The 20,303-nt window shown below is 62.9% G+C and overlaps 1 protein-coding gene across 1 annotated transcript; it reads left to right on the plus strand.

Moving 5' to 3' along the window:
- Window positions 1–15,240: 15,240 nt before the first annotated feature.
- LOC111141800 (histamine receptor H3) lies at window positions 15,241–18,725 on the plus strand. Its single transcript, XM_022494619.1, has 3 exons — window positions 15,241–15,490; window positions 16,512–16,678; window positions 17,758–18,725. Exons 1-3 carry the CDS (start codon window positions 15,241–15,243, stop codon window positions 18,676–18,678), a joined length of 1,338 nt encoding a protein of 445 aa, XP_022350327.1. The 3' UTR covers window positions 18,679–18,725.
- The last annotated feature ends 1,578 nt before the right edge of the window (window positions 18,726–20,303 follow it).

Consider the following 20,303-nt stretch of genomic DNA (forward strand, 5'->3'; position numbering starts at 1 on the left):
TCTGAAGCCAGTAGTGGGCATTTTGCCACAGTGAGGGAAGGAGCCACCAGGGAAAGAAGCCGGCCCAGAGGAAAGTGAAAGCAGATATCCTGGTCACCTGGAACAGCTACACCTGAAGCTCTGTCCTAGGCTTTTCGGTTATATGAGCTTTTCTATTTTCTTTGCTGCTTAAGTCTGTTGGAGTACAAAGGAGTACGGGTCCCTGTAGCCCTGAGAGTACCCACACATTAGCCGTGACCGTGCGGCGCATTGAAACGGCCCCGCTCGCTGCCGCCCCTTCCATGAAGCCGGACCCACTGGAGGCTCTGCACTCCCTCCTCAGAACATGATTTCTCATTTCTAGCAAGAAGGATGGACAGACAGGTTGCCCACAGGTACTAGGGGTGCCTTGAGGGCAGGGGCAGGTCTTGACTGCCCTGTAAAGATGAGGGCCTGAGAGCATGGATGGGGTCTCTGGCGGGGCGGGGCCCGGGCTGCATTTCTGTGCCCAGAAAGCCTGTCATCCCCCATCCTAGAGGCTGGCCTGGCTTGGTGGTGGTCCCTGTCAGCGGCGCCGTGCCGCCGGCGTGCTGGGACTGAAAAGGAGCTCTCCCTACCTCTGCTGTACAGAGAAACCGGGAGGGGGTGGGGCCAGGCCCCAGAAACAAAGGCGTTGCCATGGTTACCGCTGAAGAAACCGACCCCAGCAGGCGCGGGAGGTGCGTGCAGGCCCCCAAGCCGGGAAAAGGACAAGGCCTGTTGCCACGGAGATGCTCCAAAGCTTCCCTTGTGGGCCTGGCCCGGGTCCAGTGCAGGGTCCCGAAACCACCACTCATCACCCTGATGGGTCTCTAAGAGTCTGACCCAAGGCAAAGGACATGCCCCGAGGGGTTCAGCATACTGGCCTACCCCTCCACCGTGACCCCTAGGCCGAGCGCAACATCAGACGCCTTACCGCCAGAGGAGAGGCCGGAGTGGACAGAGGCTCCTGTCTGCCCATGGACCCCCCCGTGGCTGAGCTCGACCACCTCTGCCCCGGCCGGGGGTCGGGTAGGGTCTGGCTGCAACTGGGCCATGCAGCTGGAGTGTGTCAGTTTACCCCCTTTAGACAGATGCAATAAACCGAAGTCCCAGGGCCAGCTGCAGCCCTCCCTGGTCCTCACGGCCAGGACTGAGAGGGGGTCCCCTTCTCAGCTGATGGCTAGAAGGACGGTGCATGGGTCCCAATCATGATCTAGGTCACAAGGCTGATTCCAAAGGCTAAATTCTCTAAGAATGGGACACAAGGTAGGAGTGGAAGAGGAGACAGAGGGTTTGGGGCCGCGCAGCGAAGGTGGCGGTGATGACAGCTGGCATTCCCCAGGGCCCAGTGGCTTCTGTGTGTGCCACGGCCGATCAAGTGGACGCTGTGTGTCGGCCTCACTGTGTAGAGGCACAGACTAAGCCTCAGGCATGTAACATGACTCACCTCAGGCCTGCAGGGAGGAAGGGGTCCAGGCACCACGGCGTCCTGCAGACCCGTGGCCCAGCAGACCTGTGGCCCAGCACGGGCCAAGAGCTCATTGGAAAGGCACACGCTTCTAGGTCTCTAGGCCTGGGGTCTGCCCCTGAGTAAGACGCCCTGGTATTCCTGGGTGGCTGGGACCTTGGAGGGGGGGGCTCATGGTTATATCAACTGACCGATACCTGCCTGGTGGTGGGGGCTTTTCACAGAGCCTCCTCCAGCCTGAGCACTCAGGCCAGGCTTCGTCCCCAGGGTCCTCTCTGGAGGGCTCCATCCATGTGTGGGCTCTCAGAGCTTTGAGAAGTGCTGGGCTAGCAGATAACTTTCAGGGTTGACTATTCCCACTGGAACTGCTCTCGGACCAGGCCAAGCCCAAGAGCAAACCCTGCAGTCACATCTGTCAGTCACTCACCGTCCCCAGAGTTGGAGCCTTCCTGTCCCAGCTCCTGCCTGAGCATCAGTTGATACCACGACCCACGTGTCCTGTGGCTGGCTGACCCGTGGACCTGGAGCCTGGCGTGCTGGGCTCTAGAAGTCCCAGCTGGGGGCGCCTGCGCCCCGACTCTGCCCTCAGGAAGCACATTGACGTGCATTGTCCTCCTTCACGCGGTGGCCTCCGTCCATCTGCCTCACAGGGGGGAGGCAGAATAGAGACGATCGCTCCACCTTCAGATGGGGAAACTGAGGCTCAGGGACCAGAGCACCTTGCCCACTGCAGAGCAAGTCTGCAGCCAGAGCTACCCCGTGAGCTCCACAGGGCTGCGTGTTCAGGAGTGCCCGGTGCCTAGCATCGCTGGACTCGCCTTTCCCCATGGGGGGCGCGGCCCGAACTCACTCCTTTCCCTGCCACCCCCAGGCCTCTGGAGAGGACGTCTTCCGCTCCCTTCTGTAGAATGCCGGGGAATCTTCCCTCTGGATGCCGCTTGGGCGGCCAGAGAGCGCTGGCCACCGAGGCCTGGCCCCGGCCCTCACGTGGCCCAAGCAGATCCTTCCCCATGCAACTTTGTCGTCTCCTCTGCAACGTGACAGCACCCGGCTTCCCCATCGTCGCAGGAGAGTATTTTTAGTTTTGAACCCACCACGTGAAGAGAGACAAGTTATCAATAGCAGCGGCAAAGGGCTTTTTCTTTTTTTTCCCCGTGGCTTTGGGACCTGAGCAATCTGCACCCGTTGAATTCTGCCAAAAGAAAAAGAAATGCGTTCCTCTTCCCAACTTTTCACCCCGCGGCTTCCTCACCGCTGTGGCTCTGCCAACCAACTCTTCCCAGCTCGACCCCAGCTGATTCAGCAGCGCCCCCGGCTCTGGGGGAGGAAGGCAGCCCCGAGGTCAGTCTGCCCCAGGAAGGAATGGGCAGGAGTGAGCGGACCCCAGAGGCCAGGACGAAGGGAAGGCAGAGGCCAAAGCCCTAGAACAGGCAAGCATGAGGGGGTTGGGGGGGCCCTGACTTCCACACTCATGGAGTTGACATTGGCCCCATTTCTAGCTTCAGGAGCAGCCCTAGCCTTTATTGAGCTCTTACTGTGTACCCAGCGGCAGCCTAGCGTCTGTGAGTGCGCCTTCCCAAACCAGGTGCTATGGGACCCCAAGGCCTTTCTGGCTGTTATTAGGTGTTTCTGGAGGAAAGGGTTCCACGGTCAAGCCACCACTGGGTGGCTCAGTGGGTTAAAGCCTCTGCCTTCGGCTTGGGTAGTGATCCCAGGGTTTTGGGATCGAGTCCCCCATCAGGCTCTCTGCTCAGCAGGGATCCTGCTTCCTCCTCTCTCTCTGCCTGCCTCTCTGCCTGCTTGGGATCTCTCTGTCTCTGTCAAATAAATAAATAAAATCTTTAAAAAAAAAAAAAAAGAAGATTTGGGGAAAGCTATTAAAATAAAGCCAACAAATGTCCCCCTCCAATGCAGGGTGTTCCAGGGCCCTTCTCATGCTGGTGGACGTGGGAGCCTCCTGGAGACAGAAGGCCCAACTGCAGACCCAGGATTTATTGGAACTAGGAAACTTTTTTCCATGGAGTGTTTTGCACGATCCTGGAGTGGCCTCCTACCTTGCTGGGGGAACATTTGGACCAGCTCAGCTGCCTGTCCTTTAGGACCAGTTGGAGCTACATATATAGGAACTAAGAGTAACACAGCCTTCCACAAGATAGAAATGTACTTCTGTCTCACATGACACAACCCCAGGCTTTCCAGGGCTGGCAGGGGGCCATGTATCATCAAGGACCCACTTCCTGTTGTGCCACTTTTCTAGAGCTAGGTTCCATCCTCACATTCACCTCATGGCTCAAGACGGCTGCTGGCACTCCAGCCATCTCATGCATATTCGACCAAGAAGAGGGAGGCAGAGAGAGAAGAAGCACAACCGTGCTGCCCCATCAGGGGAGTCAGCTCCCTTCGAGGGTCTGTCCCTGACAGCACCAGGCACTTCTGCTCACATCTCACTGGCCAGAACTGCGTCCCATCTCATCGTTGGAGAGACAGCAGCATTTTAAGCTGAGCACATTGCCAGCCTGAACAAAACAGAGGACTGGGTGGAGAAGGTTATGAATGCGTGCTGGTCAGAGGACCTGCCTGCTGGCCTCTCTGAACAGAGGTCCCTGAGCTGACCCAGAGTCCTGTGGCTCCTAGGTCTATGCCAGCTCTGGCCAGGGCAGGGGCAGAGACAAGATGGGCTCTGGGAAGAGGCCGCACCAGATCCAAGGGCGAGCTCTCCGCTCCAGTGCCCGAAACCCTTGTTCCACGTGGCTCAGGCCCCGTGCCCAGAGATGCTCAGCGCTGTCCCCGAGCACTGAAGTACTCACCGGGCACCCATAGGTTCCCCCTTCCTGGCTGTGCCCTGACTTCAGGCAGAGGGGTCCTTCTGGCAGTGGAGTGCCCACTGTGCATGCCCGGGGCTGCCACCATGGCAGGTGTGAGCCCAGGAGGCCACTGGGGACCCCAGGCAAGGAGAGGGGGATGGGCAGGCTCTGCTTCTTCTCTCTCCACCCTTCCTAGGGGCCCACATGGGATGGGAGGGGTGTGGTGCCTCTGAACGTGGGGAACCGGAAGGGCAGGCCAAAGCGGGAGGAAGGACAACTTGGGCTCGTTCAATTTAACTTGCCACGGGAGCTGCCCCGTTGGGGAGTCAGAGGCGACACAATTTAACCAGCCTGGGGTCCAGGAAGGAGCTGGTCACCGGGGCACGCCCCGCCCCAAGCAGCCACACTCTTCCTCCAGCAGATGGGGTTGGGGGTGTTGGGTTGGAAACACTATGGCCTTTGGGGTTCTTCTGGGGGTCAGTGTGCTCCCTCCGCGCCATCCCTAGGCGGTGAAGGCAGGGCAGGAGAGCGGAAGGGACAGCAACTGTGTGCCAGGCATGCCCTAGGCCTGCCTCTGTGGCTCAGAGTGGAGGGGCAGGATGCGGCCACAGCAGGCTGGACTGTGTCCCCCACGGGAGGCGTCTGGCTCAAAGGCACAGAATCCGGGCAGTCCTGTGAGACTCCGCGCTGGAGTCGCTGCTCTGCGGCCGCCGCCTTGACGTTCTTAATTTCTGGGGTGGGGGCCGCATTTTCATTTTGCCCTGGGCCCCACACATTCTGCCGGTGGCCCAGGCATCAGGGTGCACGGGGTGCGGCCTCACCGGTGTCCGGCTGCGGGAGCTGCGCACAGCCAGCTCTGTCCCCTCCCGGCAGGGCAGCAGGCTGGGTGAGCAGATCAGGTTTGTTCTGGGGAAGAGGCCTCACACTGGGAACTTTGCCAGAGCTGCCCCAGCTCAGGGCAGGTGGCCTGCCCGGGAGTCACACAGCCCAGGGCACACCAGAGCCCAAGGCAGCCAGGCACCTCCACCTACTCACCAGCCTCGGGAGTAACCCTGCTTCCTGGGCTCCTGGCCGAGCGACACGGACTGGGTGATCTGGGAACATTCCCAATTGCTGGCAGGAGGGGGTGCGGGCGGTCTAGGCAGGTAGCTGGGGTGCCAGTGGGGCCCATGCCAGTCTGGGCCCAGCCGCTTGCGAACAGGGGGTCTCTCCAAGCCTGTTTCTCCAGGGCTTGGCGGTGCTCAGAGGAGACCGAGGCTTTCGGGACACCGGTGGAGGCTGGGAGGGCGCAGGCGTGGGAGAGCCGAGCTGCTGACGCGCTCCCCAGCGTCCATCCCGGTCTCCAGAAGCAGCCTGGATTCTCCTGCGGGCCCCCTGCCCACAGCCTGACCCCATCTCCCGTGCCAGGCAGGGCATGTGACCGGGACCCGGGATGCCACCGCAGCACTGGGGATAATCAGGCAGACCAGGGGCTCTGTCACGCGGCCGTCCTCTGTGCCCCACGGAGGGCAGCACGGCTCAGCCTCGGCCCGGGAACGCAGGCTCCAGGGAAAGGAGTCTCGGGGCCCACTTGTTCACACGCGGGGAGAGGTCTCTGGAGCCCTCCTCTTCCCAGCGGGGGTCCCCGGGCCGGGGCCACCCTTCCGGATGGTGCATGGGTGAGTCACTCAGGGACGGGCTCCAAGGGGCCCCAGAGGTTTCCAGGAGGCTTTTAGCCACCAGTTTATGCGGTTTGCACCATCGTACAGATGGGAAAATAGAGCCCAGGGAAGGGCTCATTGCTCATCACATGGGCTCCCAGCTCTGCATAAATCCACAGGGCAGCTTTAGAAAGTGTGAGAGGGTCATTCAGTGCCAGGAAAAGGTAGACACAGGCTGAGTCTGACAGGGATAAGGAGGGGTGAGGGAGAGGGCAGGGGAGTGGGGGGAGAGGACAGGAGCATGGGGGAGAGGGCAGTGGGGGAGAGGGCCGGGGTAGGGGGTGTGGTGAGAGGGTAGGGGGGATGGTGAAGAGGGCAGGGGCATGGGAGAGGGCAGGGTCATGGGGGAGAGGGCGGGGGGGAGAGGGCAGGGGTGGGGGCTGGGGAGAGGGCGGGGGGAGAGGGCAGAGGCTACAAGAGAGGGCAGGTGGGGAGTGGGCAGGGTGTTGTGGTGAGAGGGCAGGGGTGGAGGCAGGGGGGAATGAGCAGGGGTCTTACTGGGGTAACAAGTTCCCCCTTCCCCCAGAGCCCCGGGGAGACCCCCAGTGGGCCCGCTGCACCCCTACAGAAGGCAAGTCTCTGGTCTGGGTCTGGGCACTGGGACTCCACTGTCCCCTTTCTACTGGTTGCCCTGGTGGAGCCTTGTTGGAACCAGTCCCCCTCAAGGACTTGGGGCACCTCTTCCCGAGCTGGGTCCAGAAACCCCAACCCTAAACGGTCAGCTCATTTGGCATTTTCCTGACCCTGCAAAGGCGCCCTGGGGAGCCACCCTGAGCCCCGGGAGACTCAGGAAGTTGGCAGAGGTGCCTGGCCGGGGCCAGGCTGTGGGCACATGGGCTCCCCTGAATGCTGTGTCTGGAGGGGAGCAGGGCGCAGGGCTCCATGGGGTTGGGGGCATCGGGGGTGCCCATCCGCTGGAGGCGGGACTGTGCACACCCACCCTCTGGGCCCAGCTTAGTGCTTCCAAGAACAGCGCAGGCAAGATGAGGATGAAGTGGGCAGACCCTGAGGCTTCTGGGATGGGGAGAGCGGCACGGGGACCCGTGGGGAGGGAACAGAAGTTTGGCCAGACTTTAGGTTCCAGGGCCAGACCTGGGCCTTGGGGGACCCTGACAAGGTCCAAGATGGGGACTGTCGGCCTCTCTGCCTCCCCCACCCAGAGCGGAGCCGGGCAGCAGCCCACTGGGGGAATGGCCTGCGGCAGCCAGAGCCCCAGGGCAGCCCCCAGCATGGCCCAGCCCAAAGGTGACCCTGTCCCCTGCCCCAGACAGACTCCCGTCAGTGGTGCAGCACGTGGTGCTGGCCCCACCTGCCCGGCCTCGACCCCCAGGGCTGGGGTCTGCAGACGGACTGCGATCACCAGACCCACCCTGCCTGGCCATCAGAGGAGAGGGCTCGTGGGGGACAGGAGGTGGAAGGGAGGGGGCAGGTCAGCGCCAGATGGCACGCCAGGGCTCTGATGGGCTGCAATGGTGGTGCCCCGCAGAGGGCACGAAACAGCAGAAACACGCTCGGGTCAGGGCAGGACCTCCAAGGACAGGCAGATGGCAGCTGGCCATAGACCGGCTGCCGGCCTGGCGTCCAGACAAGGGGAGGCTCAGGGCAGGGAGGGGGCCAAGGCCCCGGCAGGTAGCTCTGGGCTTGGGGTGCCGCTGCCGTCAGCCTGGGTCACAGCCACGGAGGCCTCACCCAATACTCTTCATGATGTGATGGAGGCTCCCAGAATGGGCCAGGCTCTGAGCCCTCCAGACCCTCTCGAGACCCCACACCAGCCCCACGCAGCCCGACCCCGGGAGGCGCAGTGGGCAGGATCTGAGCTCTCTGTCCTGCTTTTTCCATCATGGAGTCCTGTTTTGCCCACGGAGGGAACCTGTACAAATGAAACGTGTTTCATTCATTCTGCAAATCCTTCTAGCCAGCCCCGGGGATGGGGGGCACATCCAGAGGGACAGCTCGGATTGAGGAACTTTCTGGCAGGTGCCGGTGTCTCTTTCCTCAGAGAAGGGCATTTGTTATCCCTCTGGTCCCTCAGCTGTCCGCATGTCCCTCGGACCAGACCTCTTCCAGGCTGTGCCTCCTCCAGGAAGCCCTCCTGACGTTACCTTTCTTTCGTGTTTGCTCTCTCCACCCAGGCACCATCCTCAGGACAGAGGAGCACAAAGGCAGGTCGTTTCAGAGCTGCTCCCGTTAGCCGTCCACACTTGCGGTGCTCTCTGCGGCTTCTGAGCCCCCGTGAGGGCTCGTCCTCCTGCCCTCAGCCACTCTGCTCCCTCAGTGGAGACCAAGGCTCTGGAGGGGGTCCCCCCAGGCAGAGTGAGGCAGGAGAGGCTGCAGCGGGGTTTGAGGGCCGCTGATGAGGCTGGACTGGGTAGCCCAGCTCTGAGCTGGCAGCACCGGCTCCAAGAAGTAGGCCGGGCAGGGCTGCAGGCTTCCTCCCCGCAGGCCAAGCGGAGGCGCCTCCAGAGCAGCCTTGCCCGGGCTCTTCGCGGTCTGCCGGGTCTGCTGGGGAACAGAGCCACCCTTACCCCTCACGCCCTGCGCACTCTCTCACTCTGTGCCTGTGCACACAGCGGAGGCCCAGGGAGAAGGCTCTCAGCTGCCTTCAAGGACCTCTCCCCGGGGGGCTTTCTCTCGGGGCCCTCCCACTGAGCTCTCTGTGCCCAGGATGGAGCCTGGGGCTCCTTGGGCACTGCCAACAAAGGCTCTATTGGGGAAAGGGCCAGAGGCACCCCCCAGACCCCCAGGGTGGCTGCAGGGGGCGACTTTGTTTCCCTGCCCACCACCCTTCCCCCCCCCACCATTCTTCCTCTGCCCTCCACAGGGGTGGGGCTCTAGTGGTGCCTGACTGCCTGAGCCAGGCCAGTGGGGCTCATTCTGCATGTCTGTTGGCAGCCCCTCCTTTGTCTCACGGAATGGAGGCGAGAGCAGCAGCCCCTCCTTTGTCCTACAGAGTGGAGGAGAGCAGAGGAGGGCAGCCTGCATCTGTAGAGAGAGATCTTAGGGAGACATTGTCTGCTAGGAATAGTGAATACAGAAAAAACAGATGGAAAGAAGCAGTTCTTTGAGCTCCTGGATGCAGCTGTGTCTGAAACCCACCCCCTGGACTTTTCAGTCACACACAACAATAAACACCCCTTTCCTTTAGTGCTTTTTAGTTGTTTTTGTCATTTGCAGCCAAACAATAGCAACTATACCCTTGGTTCTCCTGTCCACTCTCTCCCTCCTGCCACCTGGGCCCTGGGTCCAACACAGCTCTGTCTCTAACGGCAGGGAAATCAGACTCAGCGTTTTTTCCAAACTGGTGGCCTCCCGAGCCATTCTGATCACACCCGGGCCCTGAACTCATCAGGACGCACTGGGAGCTCAGAATGTCACCAGCAAAAAAAAGAGAGAGACAGAGACAGAGACAAGGAACAAAAAAAGAAAAATCTGCATTCCCATATTCAAATGAGCTCCTGCAGAAAGAGAAAGCAAACAGCAGTGGCTCCTCTGAAGACGTGTCACAGTGCCGGACCCAGCGCCCTGACAAGCGCTCTGGCAAATGCGTCTGGCCAGAACTAGCGGGACGATTGCCCTGCTGGCCCTCGGTGGCTGCACTTGCTCATTATTCCTCATTAGTGGGCTACGTCCCGCGCGGCAGGGGCCCTGCTCTTCGGGAACAGCACCGGCATGCAGTCGGTTGAAGGAGAAAGGTTTTTCTAGCACAGTGAGGGTGGCTAATGGCAGAGCCTGCTGCCCCGTGACAGCACAGGACACAAGGGACGGCGTCCTGCTGGTCTGACGTGGGCAACACCAACTTTGTTCCTCCAGCACGGAGAGGTGGGCGGGCTGCTGCTGGGCCAGGCTGCAGATTCCGGGGCTGGAGCTGGTCCCGGGGGGACCTGGTGACCTCTCCTCCGGGATGGCCGGTGGGCAACTGAGTCTCAGAGCACCCCACTGTCCCCCAACCTGCTTTTCCTGCACAGTCCGGGCTCGCGGGTGCAGCACCCTCCTCTGAGCCACCAGAACTCAAACCCTCAAGTCAGCCTTGACCTCCACCCTTCCGTCACACACGTCATGGGGTCAGCTTCAAAGACACCCAGAATCTGGCCAGGGCTTCCACCTCCATGGCCACGCCCCTGCCTGGCCAGCATCGCCCTCAAGGGAGCACCCTGCCCCTTGGGCTCTGCCCTCAGCCCGGCCAGGCACTCTGCACTGAAGCAGGGGTGAGGTCGCAGTGTCTCCCCCAGCCGTCCTGGGGCTCTCCCTCAGCATCCTCACCGCGGCTGGAGGCAGCACGGGAGCTCTCCCCACAGCCTCCCCTTCCTCTGTGCTGCACCCACAGACACACACTCCCACTCCTCCCGAGCTCCCCTCTGCCCAGAACACTGATCCGTCCAGACCCCCCACCCAATCCCCCTCCCTCCTGTGCATCTTCGCTCAAGGGTCCCCTTTGCAGGGGACACACACTGACCGGCCTTTCAACGTTGGAACCTGGCCCGTGTCGGCTTGTGTTCTCCAGGGGGCGGACACCGAGATGGGGTTCAGGGTCGTGAGATGATTGAGGGCACAGGCAGAAGATAAAGGGAAAGGGAGCAGGGAGGAGCTCCCACCCCGCAGTGCAGGTCTGACACCCGTGCAGGGGGAGGCGCAGGAGGGCGGGTGGGTAGGAAAGGGGGGCAGACACGGGGCACCTTTGACAGTCTCAACCCATCCCACTGGAGCCCGGAGCGCAGACCATCCCTGGGTCCCCCCTGCTCGTGGCAGCCAGGGCCGTGGCACCAGCCTCCTCATTCTCTCTGAGCAGTGCCGCTCCTTGTGCTGCGGCTGGTCTCCCCTGCACGTGGGGGCTCCTCCGGGGTGCGCCAGCCACTCTTTCTGGGGGGAGATCGCCGACAGGGGGGTAGGCACACCAGCCCCATCACTACAGCTGCTCTCGGGGCTCAGCTGCTGCTCCCTCCTTCCCTCCTCTGCCGCCCAGCCTGCCTGTCCAGCCACACCCCGCCTCTGCTGTCACCTCTGCAGGTCTTGGGGGCCTCCCTGGGGGTGTGACCCCCATCCCCACTCCTGAGGGACTGAGCCACTGGTTGCCGTGCCTCCTCAGGCTGGGCTAGGTGCGCTGTCCACGCACGAAATGGTCACGTGGTAGGCACCACAGTGCTGGGAGGCCCCTGAATGCCACACGTGTCCCCTACCCCCACCCTGGGCCACTGGAAGTACCAGCAGCTCCACCTGCTCCTGCTGGCTTGGCTGTGACTCCCGCTGTCTGCTCCTCTCTGGGCTCTGGGGCTCAAAATGCCAGGGAGGCAGCGGAAGCTGGTTCGGCGGGCTCCTTCCCATGCCTTCCAGTGAGAGTGAGCCCTGTGGGGGAGGGGCCTGTAACAGGGCCCCAGGGGCGGGGGGACATTGATTCTTCAGTGGGCCACTGGGTTCAGGATGCTCGTTCTCTTCCCGTTGGAAGCGTAGTGCCATGTAAAACTCTCTGATTCATGACACTGCGTCGTGAGGGATGGCACCCATCCTCGTGGGCACTGCCCTGCTGCTGTGCTTGGGAAGGCTGTCCAAAACGGCTGTCATGCCATTTCTGGGGATACGAAACCCTTCACACTGGTGCCCATGGCCCCTTGTCCATCCACTAGGGCTTCAGCCCAGAGCCCTTGTCTCCACTTGCAACCCTGATGGGTCAGGCCCCTGCCCGGGCCCCCCAGACTTTGGGCAGTGCCACGGAATCTGTAGCTGTTCCGTCGGGGCCACATTCCGACTCACGCCACGCATCCCACCAGGCGCTGGAAGCCCCACACACTGGGGAGGCATGTGTCTCACCTCAGCTTCAACTCAGCAGCAGATCCAAACAGTCCTGCCCCTGCCTACTCTCTTGAAAGGAGAGCTGAGTGGCATGCCCCACACCGGACCAAGTCCTGTGCCCTGGCATTCTCTGTCCCCTGCCTTGCTTCATTTCTTATAACCAGTGGACATATGTCTGGCTTCTTTATTGCGTGGTGTTTGCCTTCCTCCGTTGACAACTTAGTGTAGTGCCTGAGACATAGTAGGTGCTCAATTAAACCACGTCACACAGATGAATGAACAAATTAATCAGTCAGTGGGTGAACCATCTCCTCTGTAAGGGGTTTGTGGGGAGGTCTGGTTTTGCTAACCTGGCTAGAGAGTGTGTGATTGGGGCATTTGCTCAATGGTCTCTCTGTTGGACTGGACATTTGGTGCACCAAATGCCAGCTATTTCAACAAATAGAGAACCTGGGGTCCCAGCCACTGTCTCTGTGAGGTCTTGGTGAGCCCAGTACAGGAGGCTGTCCTTGTCCCCCAGCCCTCAGCACTCTTTTCTGGGGTCTTGGAGGGTTCTCTGCCATCCAGGTACCTGGAAACTCACTACTTGGGACAGAGGCCCTATGGCAAGATATCCTGTGCACAGCCATATGAGGACCTGCTCCATTCACCCCAAAATTCCTTGGCCACATTGGGCCCAGCCCAGAGGACATCAGGCTTCTGTCCAGCCAGGGTCAAGGTGGGCCTCAGGGACTCTGACCTTAGAGCTGGGCCAAGAGTGTGGTCATTAAGTGAGGGGCCCCTGGCCTCATTTGACCTTGGGAAGGTGGCTTCCTCGCCCTACAAAGGGACCTCCAATCCTACCCACCTTTGAGAGTAAATGGGAATTAACAAGGTCATGCATGTAAATGAAGATGGGGGCGCTCACTAGCCTTGGCCATGGTCATCCTCAAACTTGTGGGTCAACACTGACTCTCCCTCTCCTTATGGCCTCAACTTAGAGAGGAAGATCCCCACATTCAGAAAAAAAAACACATAACTCCTTGTCATCAGGCAGCTGGTCTCCTGGTGCCTGGATCCGAAGTGAGTCCATGCCCTCTCCAGCTGCTGTGGGGCCAAAGGCTGTCAGGGAAGGCTCCAGGATATTGATAGCCACAAGGATAACCATGGGCAGCTTCACTGAGACTTCAGAGGGGATGCCCTCTGCACAGACTTCCCCTTGACTTGGCCCATCCATCCTGTATGGTAAACAACATAGTCCCCCTTTTGAGATGAGGATACTGAGGCTGGAAAGGAGGCTCCCAACTAGTGAGAGAGAGCCTGAGCCCCCTTCAATCCCCTCCGAACTCTAGCTCCCGAGTCCAGGGGTGAAGGGCATCCAATCCACACAGTACTGTCTGGCCAAAGCCAGCCTTAAGTGCTTGGGGAAGACCAGAGCCTGTGCCGGGGTGGCGCTAAACAGGGAGCTACCGGTTGAGCATGGGGGACAGTGAGTCCTGACCCAGGACTGAAGGTGTAGGCGAATTTGGGTGATGGGAGCGATGGGGTCCAGCAGCACCCTGCTGCTCCAGAGACTCCCCACATGGCTTGTTTTCTCACCACCAGACAGCTGCCCTGTCCCAGCACTGCCCTGCCCACCAGGCACACTGGGGTGTGGTAAAGGGAAGCTGGGGAGCCTGTAGGGGGAACAGGGCTCGCTTCTGGAGGGGAGGCGTAGACCCAGTTACTCAGAGAGGGCTTCTGGGAGGATGAGCTGGATTCCCACGCTCCCCCTCCAGCAAAGGCTGCCACCACGAGCCAAGGAAGAGTGGGTCCGCTAGGGCAAAGGTCTGGGGTCTCCAGCTGCAACCAGCCCTGAGGAAGGGTTAGAGGGAGTCTAGTCTCCCCCACTTCCCAAAGTTTCTGAAGTACCTCTTGGGGCTAGAGAAGGGGCTGGGTCCTTGCACAATCAGGAGGCTACTGTACGCATGGAGGTGCCTTGTGTGCCGGACAGCAGCCCCTTCCCCCAGCCTCCCGGCCCCCCCACGCAGACTCCCCCACTTCTGTCCTCCTTGAGGCTTCCACAGATGTGCGCCGCTGGAGACAGAGCAGAGTAGCTGCCCTTCTCCCCTCGGGCGCTGTTCCCTGGCTGGCTGCTGTCTGATGTGTGTGTGTCTAACTGCCGCTGGTGGGTCCCCAGCCTGACGCTGGGTGGCTGTTTCCCTGGTCTGTGGGTGTCTGTGTGTCTGAGTGTGGGCGCATCTGTCTGTCTCGCTGTGAGTGTCTCCTGCTGAATCTGTCCTTGACCCTGTCTATCTGAGCCTGTGTGGGGGGGGGGGAGGGCGTGCTCCCTCCCGCTGCCTCTCCTCCCCCATCCCCTCCTGCAGGCGCTAACGCAGCAGCTGCCTTGGCTGCGCCCTAAGCGCAGTGACCTCGTCTGTCCCTGCGGCGGTGACCGCCCCACTGTGCTGTCAGCCGGGGGGGGAGGGGACCCACGCCGGGCTCTGAACCTCCCGCCTCTCCCCCCCTCAACCTGGGTCCGCCTGCGCCCCAAGTGGGTGTGCTCCCTTCCTGGTCGGGTCCACTGGCTCCAGATCTTCCCTTATGTAACTCCACAACTGTCTGCTCCTTGCAGGTCGCCCTAGACCCTGCGTTGGGCCCTGCCCGTGGGGAGACTGAGACCCCGATTCCCACGCATATGGGGGCTGGAGCAGACCCCTGGCCAGGGCTCCCGCTCTCGGAGACCCCTCCCATCCTTTCTCTTTGGGACGGTCCTTCCCCTGAAACCCGCTTGCCTGAAGCATGACAGGAGGAGGGGTCTCGCGGGGCAAGTTCCCCCGAGCGCAGGTGCAGGCGTACCCCCCTCATTCCATGTCCCCACAGTTCCCCGGCTCCCGACGAGGGCCGGCCAGGGTCACCGGGGCTGAGGGCACGGGGCAGGCCTAGAGGCGCAGGTACCGGCTCCTGGGTGCGCGGGCCGGCTGGCAGCAGGCGCGCCCCCCGCCCCGGCGCCCGCCGGCTCGGGCCGGGCTCTCCGCCAGCCGCCGTGCGCTCCTGGCTGGGGCTCCAGCGGCCCGGCGGGCACGCGGCGCTGTCCGTGGTGCTGCCGGCGCCGGGCGGGGCGGGGGCGGGGCGCGGGCGGCAGCCAATGGCGGGGGCGCTGCGCGGGGCGCGGGGGGCGGCGGGCTGGGCGCAGGGCGCACTCGGCTGCGCGCAGCACTCGGGGCGCACCGGCGCTCTGGCGGCGGCTCGGGCTCCCGCTCCGCTCCAGGTCCGCTCGGGCTGTAGCGGTGCTGCCGCTGGCTCCACTCGGCCCGGATTCCGGCCCGGGCCCCCTCGGCGCCGCCCGCTCCGGCCCCGTCCCGGGCCTCAGCGCCCGCGGACCATGCGCCGGGCACCCCCCGGCGAAGCCGGCCGGGCCGAGAGCCCGCAAACACCAGGCTCCCGGGCCGGGGCCCCTCCCGGCCGCGCGGCCGGCGATCCGCGCCCTGCCCCGCGCCCCGGCGCCGCCTGAACCGGCGGGGCCATGGAGCGCACGCCGCCCGACGGGCCGCTGAACGCGTCGGGGGCGCTGGCGGGCGAGGCGGCGGCTGCAGGCGGGGCGCGCGGCTTCTCCGCCGCCTGGACCGCGGTGCTGGCAGCGCTCATGGCGCTGCTTATCGTGGCCACGGTGCTCGGCAACGCGCTGGTCATGCTCGCTTTCGTGGCCGACTCGAGCCTCCGCACCCAGAACAACTTCTTTCTGCTCAACCTCGCCATCTCCGACTTCCTCGTGGGTAAAGCCCCCAGCCCCCGCCCGAGCCCAGGAGTGCCCAGCCCAGCCCGGCCAGCAGGGATCGGAGCGTGGACTAGGGTGCCTTTTTTGCTCAGGCACACAACCCGCCGGGGAGTCCTGCTTGGGGAGGGGGCGTCCAGGACCCGTGGGGAGGTGGGCGCGGACGAAGTTCCTTGCCTCCCCCACCAAGGGACGGGGAGGGGGGCGGGCGGGATGTTCCTCGGGAACGGACGGGTCCGGGCGCGCGGGCGCTTGGCAAGGCGCTAGGCGCAGCAGCCCCGTGTGCAGCGCCGGCTCCCGCGCTGTAGCCAAACAAAGGCCTGCCGGCGGACTCAGGACGTGCGGAGGGCGCTGGGAGAGGTTTGGGGGAGGGGACAGAGAAAGGAGTTTTTAGAGCCGTGTTGGGGGAGGGGGCCGTGGGGGAAGCGGGGTGGGGGTGGGGGAGATGCTCGGAGGAGCGCGCTCTCACGTGTCCGCGCGCTGCTGCCGGCTTGGGGGCGGGGCGCGCGGAGGGGGCCGGAGCGCCAGACACCTGTTGGGGCTGCTAGGTGCGTCTGCCAGACATTGGTGGCAGTGGGAGCGGCTGGCGCGACGGCAGCCAAATGCCCTTTGAGCCAGGAGAAAGGCTTTCTTGTTTTCTGAGCTGATGAGGAAGGGCTGTCCAAAGGCCGGGATAGGGCTGGGGTCCAGCAGGCAGAGGGGCTTGGGAGGACTGGTCAGAAGTCTGGAAGTCCTAAATCAAGGCTCAGGGTCTCATGGTGCCCAGAGGTCCCCACCCCGGGATCTTCCCTCCTGACCCCAAGTCCAAGGGATGCCAGTGGGGCTGGAACTAGGCAGGGGTTGAAGGCCAGGGGCAGGGTAGAAGTTGAGAGACAGGGTGGAGGGGAGGGCAAGGTAATGCTTACTGGTCCCAGGAAAGTGGCCGCTGTGCACCCCCAAGTCCTGCCTGTCTCTCCACTGTGGTGAGGCTCACCCCGGACATCTGTCCAGCCATCGCCCACCCTCGCCCTCTTCTCCCACAGGGGCCTTCTGCATCCCACTCTATGTGCCCTACGTGCTGACTGGCCGCTGGCCCTTTAGCCGGGGTCTCTGCAAACTGTGGCTGGTGGTGGACTATCTGCTCTGCACGTCCTCTGTCTTCAACATCGTGCTCATCAGCTACGACCGCTTCCTGTCGGTCACCCGCGCTGTGAGTCTGGGATGCGCTGCCCGTGTTCGGTCCCGGGAGGAGGGGTGGGCCAGAGGTGGCCACAGCAGAGCGGGGCCATTCCAGGTGGGGGGCAGTTACCAGGTGAGCCTGGCCCCTGCTGGCCTCACACCCGACATACGGGGTACTCAGTAGCCAGTTGCTGTGGGTAGGACGTGCCCTGGGACTGGCGGGAGGCACTATCTGGACCTGGCGTCAGGGGCTCCTGAAGGAAGAGGGACAATTCAGCCTCCACCCTGGACAGGTCCAACGATCTGAGAGCTGAGGGAGGTTCTGGGCCAGAGGCTCTTGGTGGTACCCTCCCCCCATACACACACACACACATACACACACACACGTGTGTGTGCGTGTGTGCATGCGCGTGCACGAGCATACCCCAGGAAGCCAGGCATCTGTCTCCACCAGCTTCCCTTGGTGTGAGTGGCCACCCTCAGGGACGCTGGACTGCCTGGCCTTCCTGCGTCACTACCCTGTGGGCACAGAGGAAGCCGCTGGAGCATGGGTCTCTCCTTTGCCCTCTCATCTCCTCCTTGGTGGTTGTACCAGTCACTCTGAGCGCCCTCTGCTGGGGGCCTCATGTGTCCTAGTCTAGAGAGGCCATGGAACAGAGGGCACAGCATGGGTTCGGGGTCAAGCCCCAGCTCTGTCCCTTTGAGCCAATCCAGCTGTGGCCTCCGCCTCCCTCCCCAAGCCACCGGGAGACTGAGGACAGTAATGGAGATGCCAAGACATCCAAAATGTGCTGAGCGCAGAGCTCCCAGTGGGTGCTCAGTGGACAGGGCACAATGGCAAGATAGCCTCGGGACCCTCACTGCCAGGGGCGGGGGTAGCAGGCAGATGGCCTGGCCCAGAGGGAGTGCTTGCGGTGGGTCTGAGGGAGGCTCTCTGACCATAGGGGAGTGGGCCAGGGCATCCGCCAGCCCAGGATCCATGCGGGGAGGGAGGCCATGCACAGAGGCCCAGAGGCTGCTGGTGGGCGATGGGAGGATGCTCCCAGCACCACAGAGGCTGCCCCCTGGGCCTGGTGCCCTTCCCTCCTGACCCATTGTCTCCCACGGCAGGTGTCCTACCGGGCCCAGCAGGGCGACACACGGCAGGCGGTGCAGAAGATGGTGCTGGTGTGGGTCCTGGCCTTCCTGCTGTACGGGCCTGCCATCCTGAGCTGGGAGTACCTGTCGGGGGGCAGCTCCATCCCAGAGGGCCACTGCTATGCCGAGTTCTTCTACAACTGGTACTTCCTCATCACGGCCTCCACACTCGAGTTCTTCACGCCCTTCCTCAGCGTCACTTTCTTCAACCTGAGCATCTACCTGAACATCCAGAGGCGCACCCGCGTCCGGCTGGATGGGGTGCGGGACCCCGAGCCTGCACCTGATGCCCAGTCCTCGCCCCCAGCGGCTGCGCCCGGCTGCTGGGGCTGCTGGCACAAGGGGCGAGGGGAGGCCATGCCGCTGCATAGGTACGGGGTCGGGGTGGGCGAGGCAGTCCCTGGCACTGAGGCCGGGGAGGTGGCCCTCGGGGGCGGCAGCGGTGGGGGCGCCGTGGCCTCGCCCACCTCCAGCTCCGGCAGCTCCTCCCGGGGCACAGAGCGGCCGCGCTCGCTCAAGCGGGGCTCCAAGCCCTCGGCGTCCTCTGCATCCCTGGAGAAGCGCATGAAGATGGTGTCCCAGAGCATCACCCAGCGCTTCCGGCTGTCGCGGGACAAGAAGGTGGCCAAGTCGCTGGCCGTCATCGTGAGCATCTTCGGGCTCTGCTGGGCCCCCTACACACTCCTGATGATTATCCGGGCCGCCTGCCATGGCCACTGCGTCCCTGACTACTGGTATGAGACATCCTTCTGGCTGCTGTGGGCCAACTCCGCTGTCAACCCTGTCCTCTACCCCCTGTGCCACTACAGTTTCCGACGAGCCTTCACTAAGCTGCTCTGCCCCCAGAAGCTTAAGGTGCAGCCCCATAGCTCCCTGGAGCGCTGCTGGAAGTGAGCGGGCTTCCCGGGCACCTGGGAGGCCGGGACAGGGCCCTCCCACTGCCACTCCCCCTTGAGGCTCTGCTTCCCCCCTCCTTGGCAGCCGGCCCCACCATCTCCCACCTGGCTGCCCTGGCTGTCCCCCAGGTGGGAGCTACACCTTGTCTTCAGCCCACCTGAAATGCCACGGCAGCCTCTTTTAGACCACCTGCCCATGGCGGGGCAGCTCAGTGGGCTGGCCAGAGAGGCCCTCGCTGTCTGAGCAGAATGTGGACGCCTGCCCTGCCACCCAGACCCTGGCTCCACCCCAGGAGGGGCCGTCCCAGCCCTGTTGCCCACCCTCCACAGATGGTCTGATGGCCAGTGGCGCCCACCGTCTGCACAGTTATTGCTTGGTGTTCTTCCCAAAGCAAGTGATTGGTGTGTGCCCCGTGCCCCGTGCCGCTGCAGTCCGCCCCGCACGTGCACACACCTGCACAGTACCCCCCCGTCAACAAGCCTGGGCCGTCGGCTCTGCTGCTGTCTGTCCTCTGCTTAAGCCCAGGCGCCGGGTCCATCGTCCCTCATCCTTCCAACTCCCTCTGCCCCCGAAGTGTCAAGTGCCCCCCGGGAACCTCGTGGCCGTTCTCCGCTCTTCCGTTCCGGGTGTTTCAGGGAAACGAAGAAGAAAACACGTCCGTGAACCCCATGTTCCTTGGCTGTTGAATCAAGAGAGACAAATTGCTGAGGAGCTCAGGGCTGGATTGGCAGGTGTGGCTCCCACGCCCTCCTTCCTCGTGCTGCTGCTTCCGGCTGAGCTGCGCAGCTGCTTCTGCCCACCCCGCCCCCGGCTCGGGGTGCTGGGCCCTGCCTGGCAGCTCTGAGAGCGGCCGGAGCGCTGGACGTGTGCTTGTCCAGAAGACTGCCCCTCCCGCTCCATCTGCTCAACCAGCCTCCTGGGGCTGGCGGCTGGGAGGGGACTGGCCATGCCCTGAGGGTCCCGAGGCTTGCAGGGGCAGCCCAAAGAGACCAGGGTCCTGGGGCATGCCCAGGGGAGGGGCCATTCGCCACGTCCCGTGCACCCGTCGGCGCTCTGCATGCCCGCCCCCTGCGTGTCCACGCGCTATCTTGCAGACTCTGAGGTCCACAGTAAAGCGTATTTTTTTATTGGTGCTGATTCCAGAGGACTTCTTGGGGAGCGGTGTGGGCTGAGCTCCTGTACATCAGTCGGGACCCCAGGGAGATATGAGACCGCTCGGCAGGGCATGAGGAGCAGGTGGGCAGCAAAGGCTGGCTTGGCCTGTCACATTAGGTTTGATGCTGATCGGGGACATGTGCCCCAGCAGTGGCCCTGACCCATGCACACCTGTTCAGGAGGATGGTACGGTGCTAGGAGGGACTCACTCCAGCCTTGAGAATATGACCCCCACCCCCAGCCCGGCGCAGCCTGCCCACCCCCAGGACCAGGGTTTTCTTTTCTTTTTTTTTTTTTTTAAAGATTTTATTTATTTATTTGACAGACAGAGATCACAAGTGGACAGAGAGGCAGGCAGAGAGAGAGGAGGAAGCAGGCTCCCTGCGGAGCAGAAAGCCCGATGTGGGGCTCGATCCCAGGACGCTGGGATCATGACCTGAGCCGAAGGCAGAGGCTTTAACCCACTA

Source organism: Enhydra lutris, unplaced genomic scaffold (assembly GCF_002288905.1).
Source record: "Enhydra lutris kenyoni isolate GAN:26980312 unplaced genomic scaffold, ASM228890v2 scaffoldscaffold6, whole genome shotgun sequence".
Lineage (NCBI taxonomy): Eukaryota > Metazoa > Chordata > Mammalia > Carnivora > Mustelidae > Enhydra > Enhydra lutris.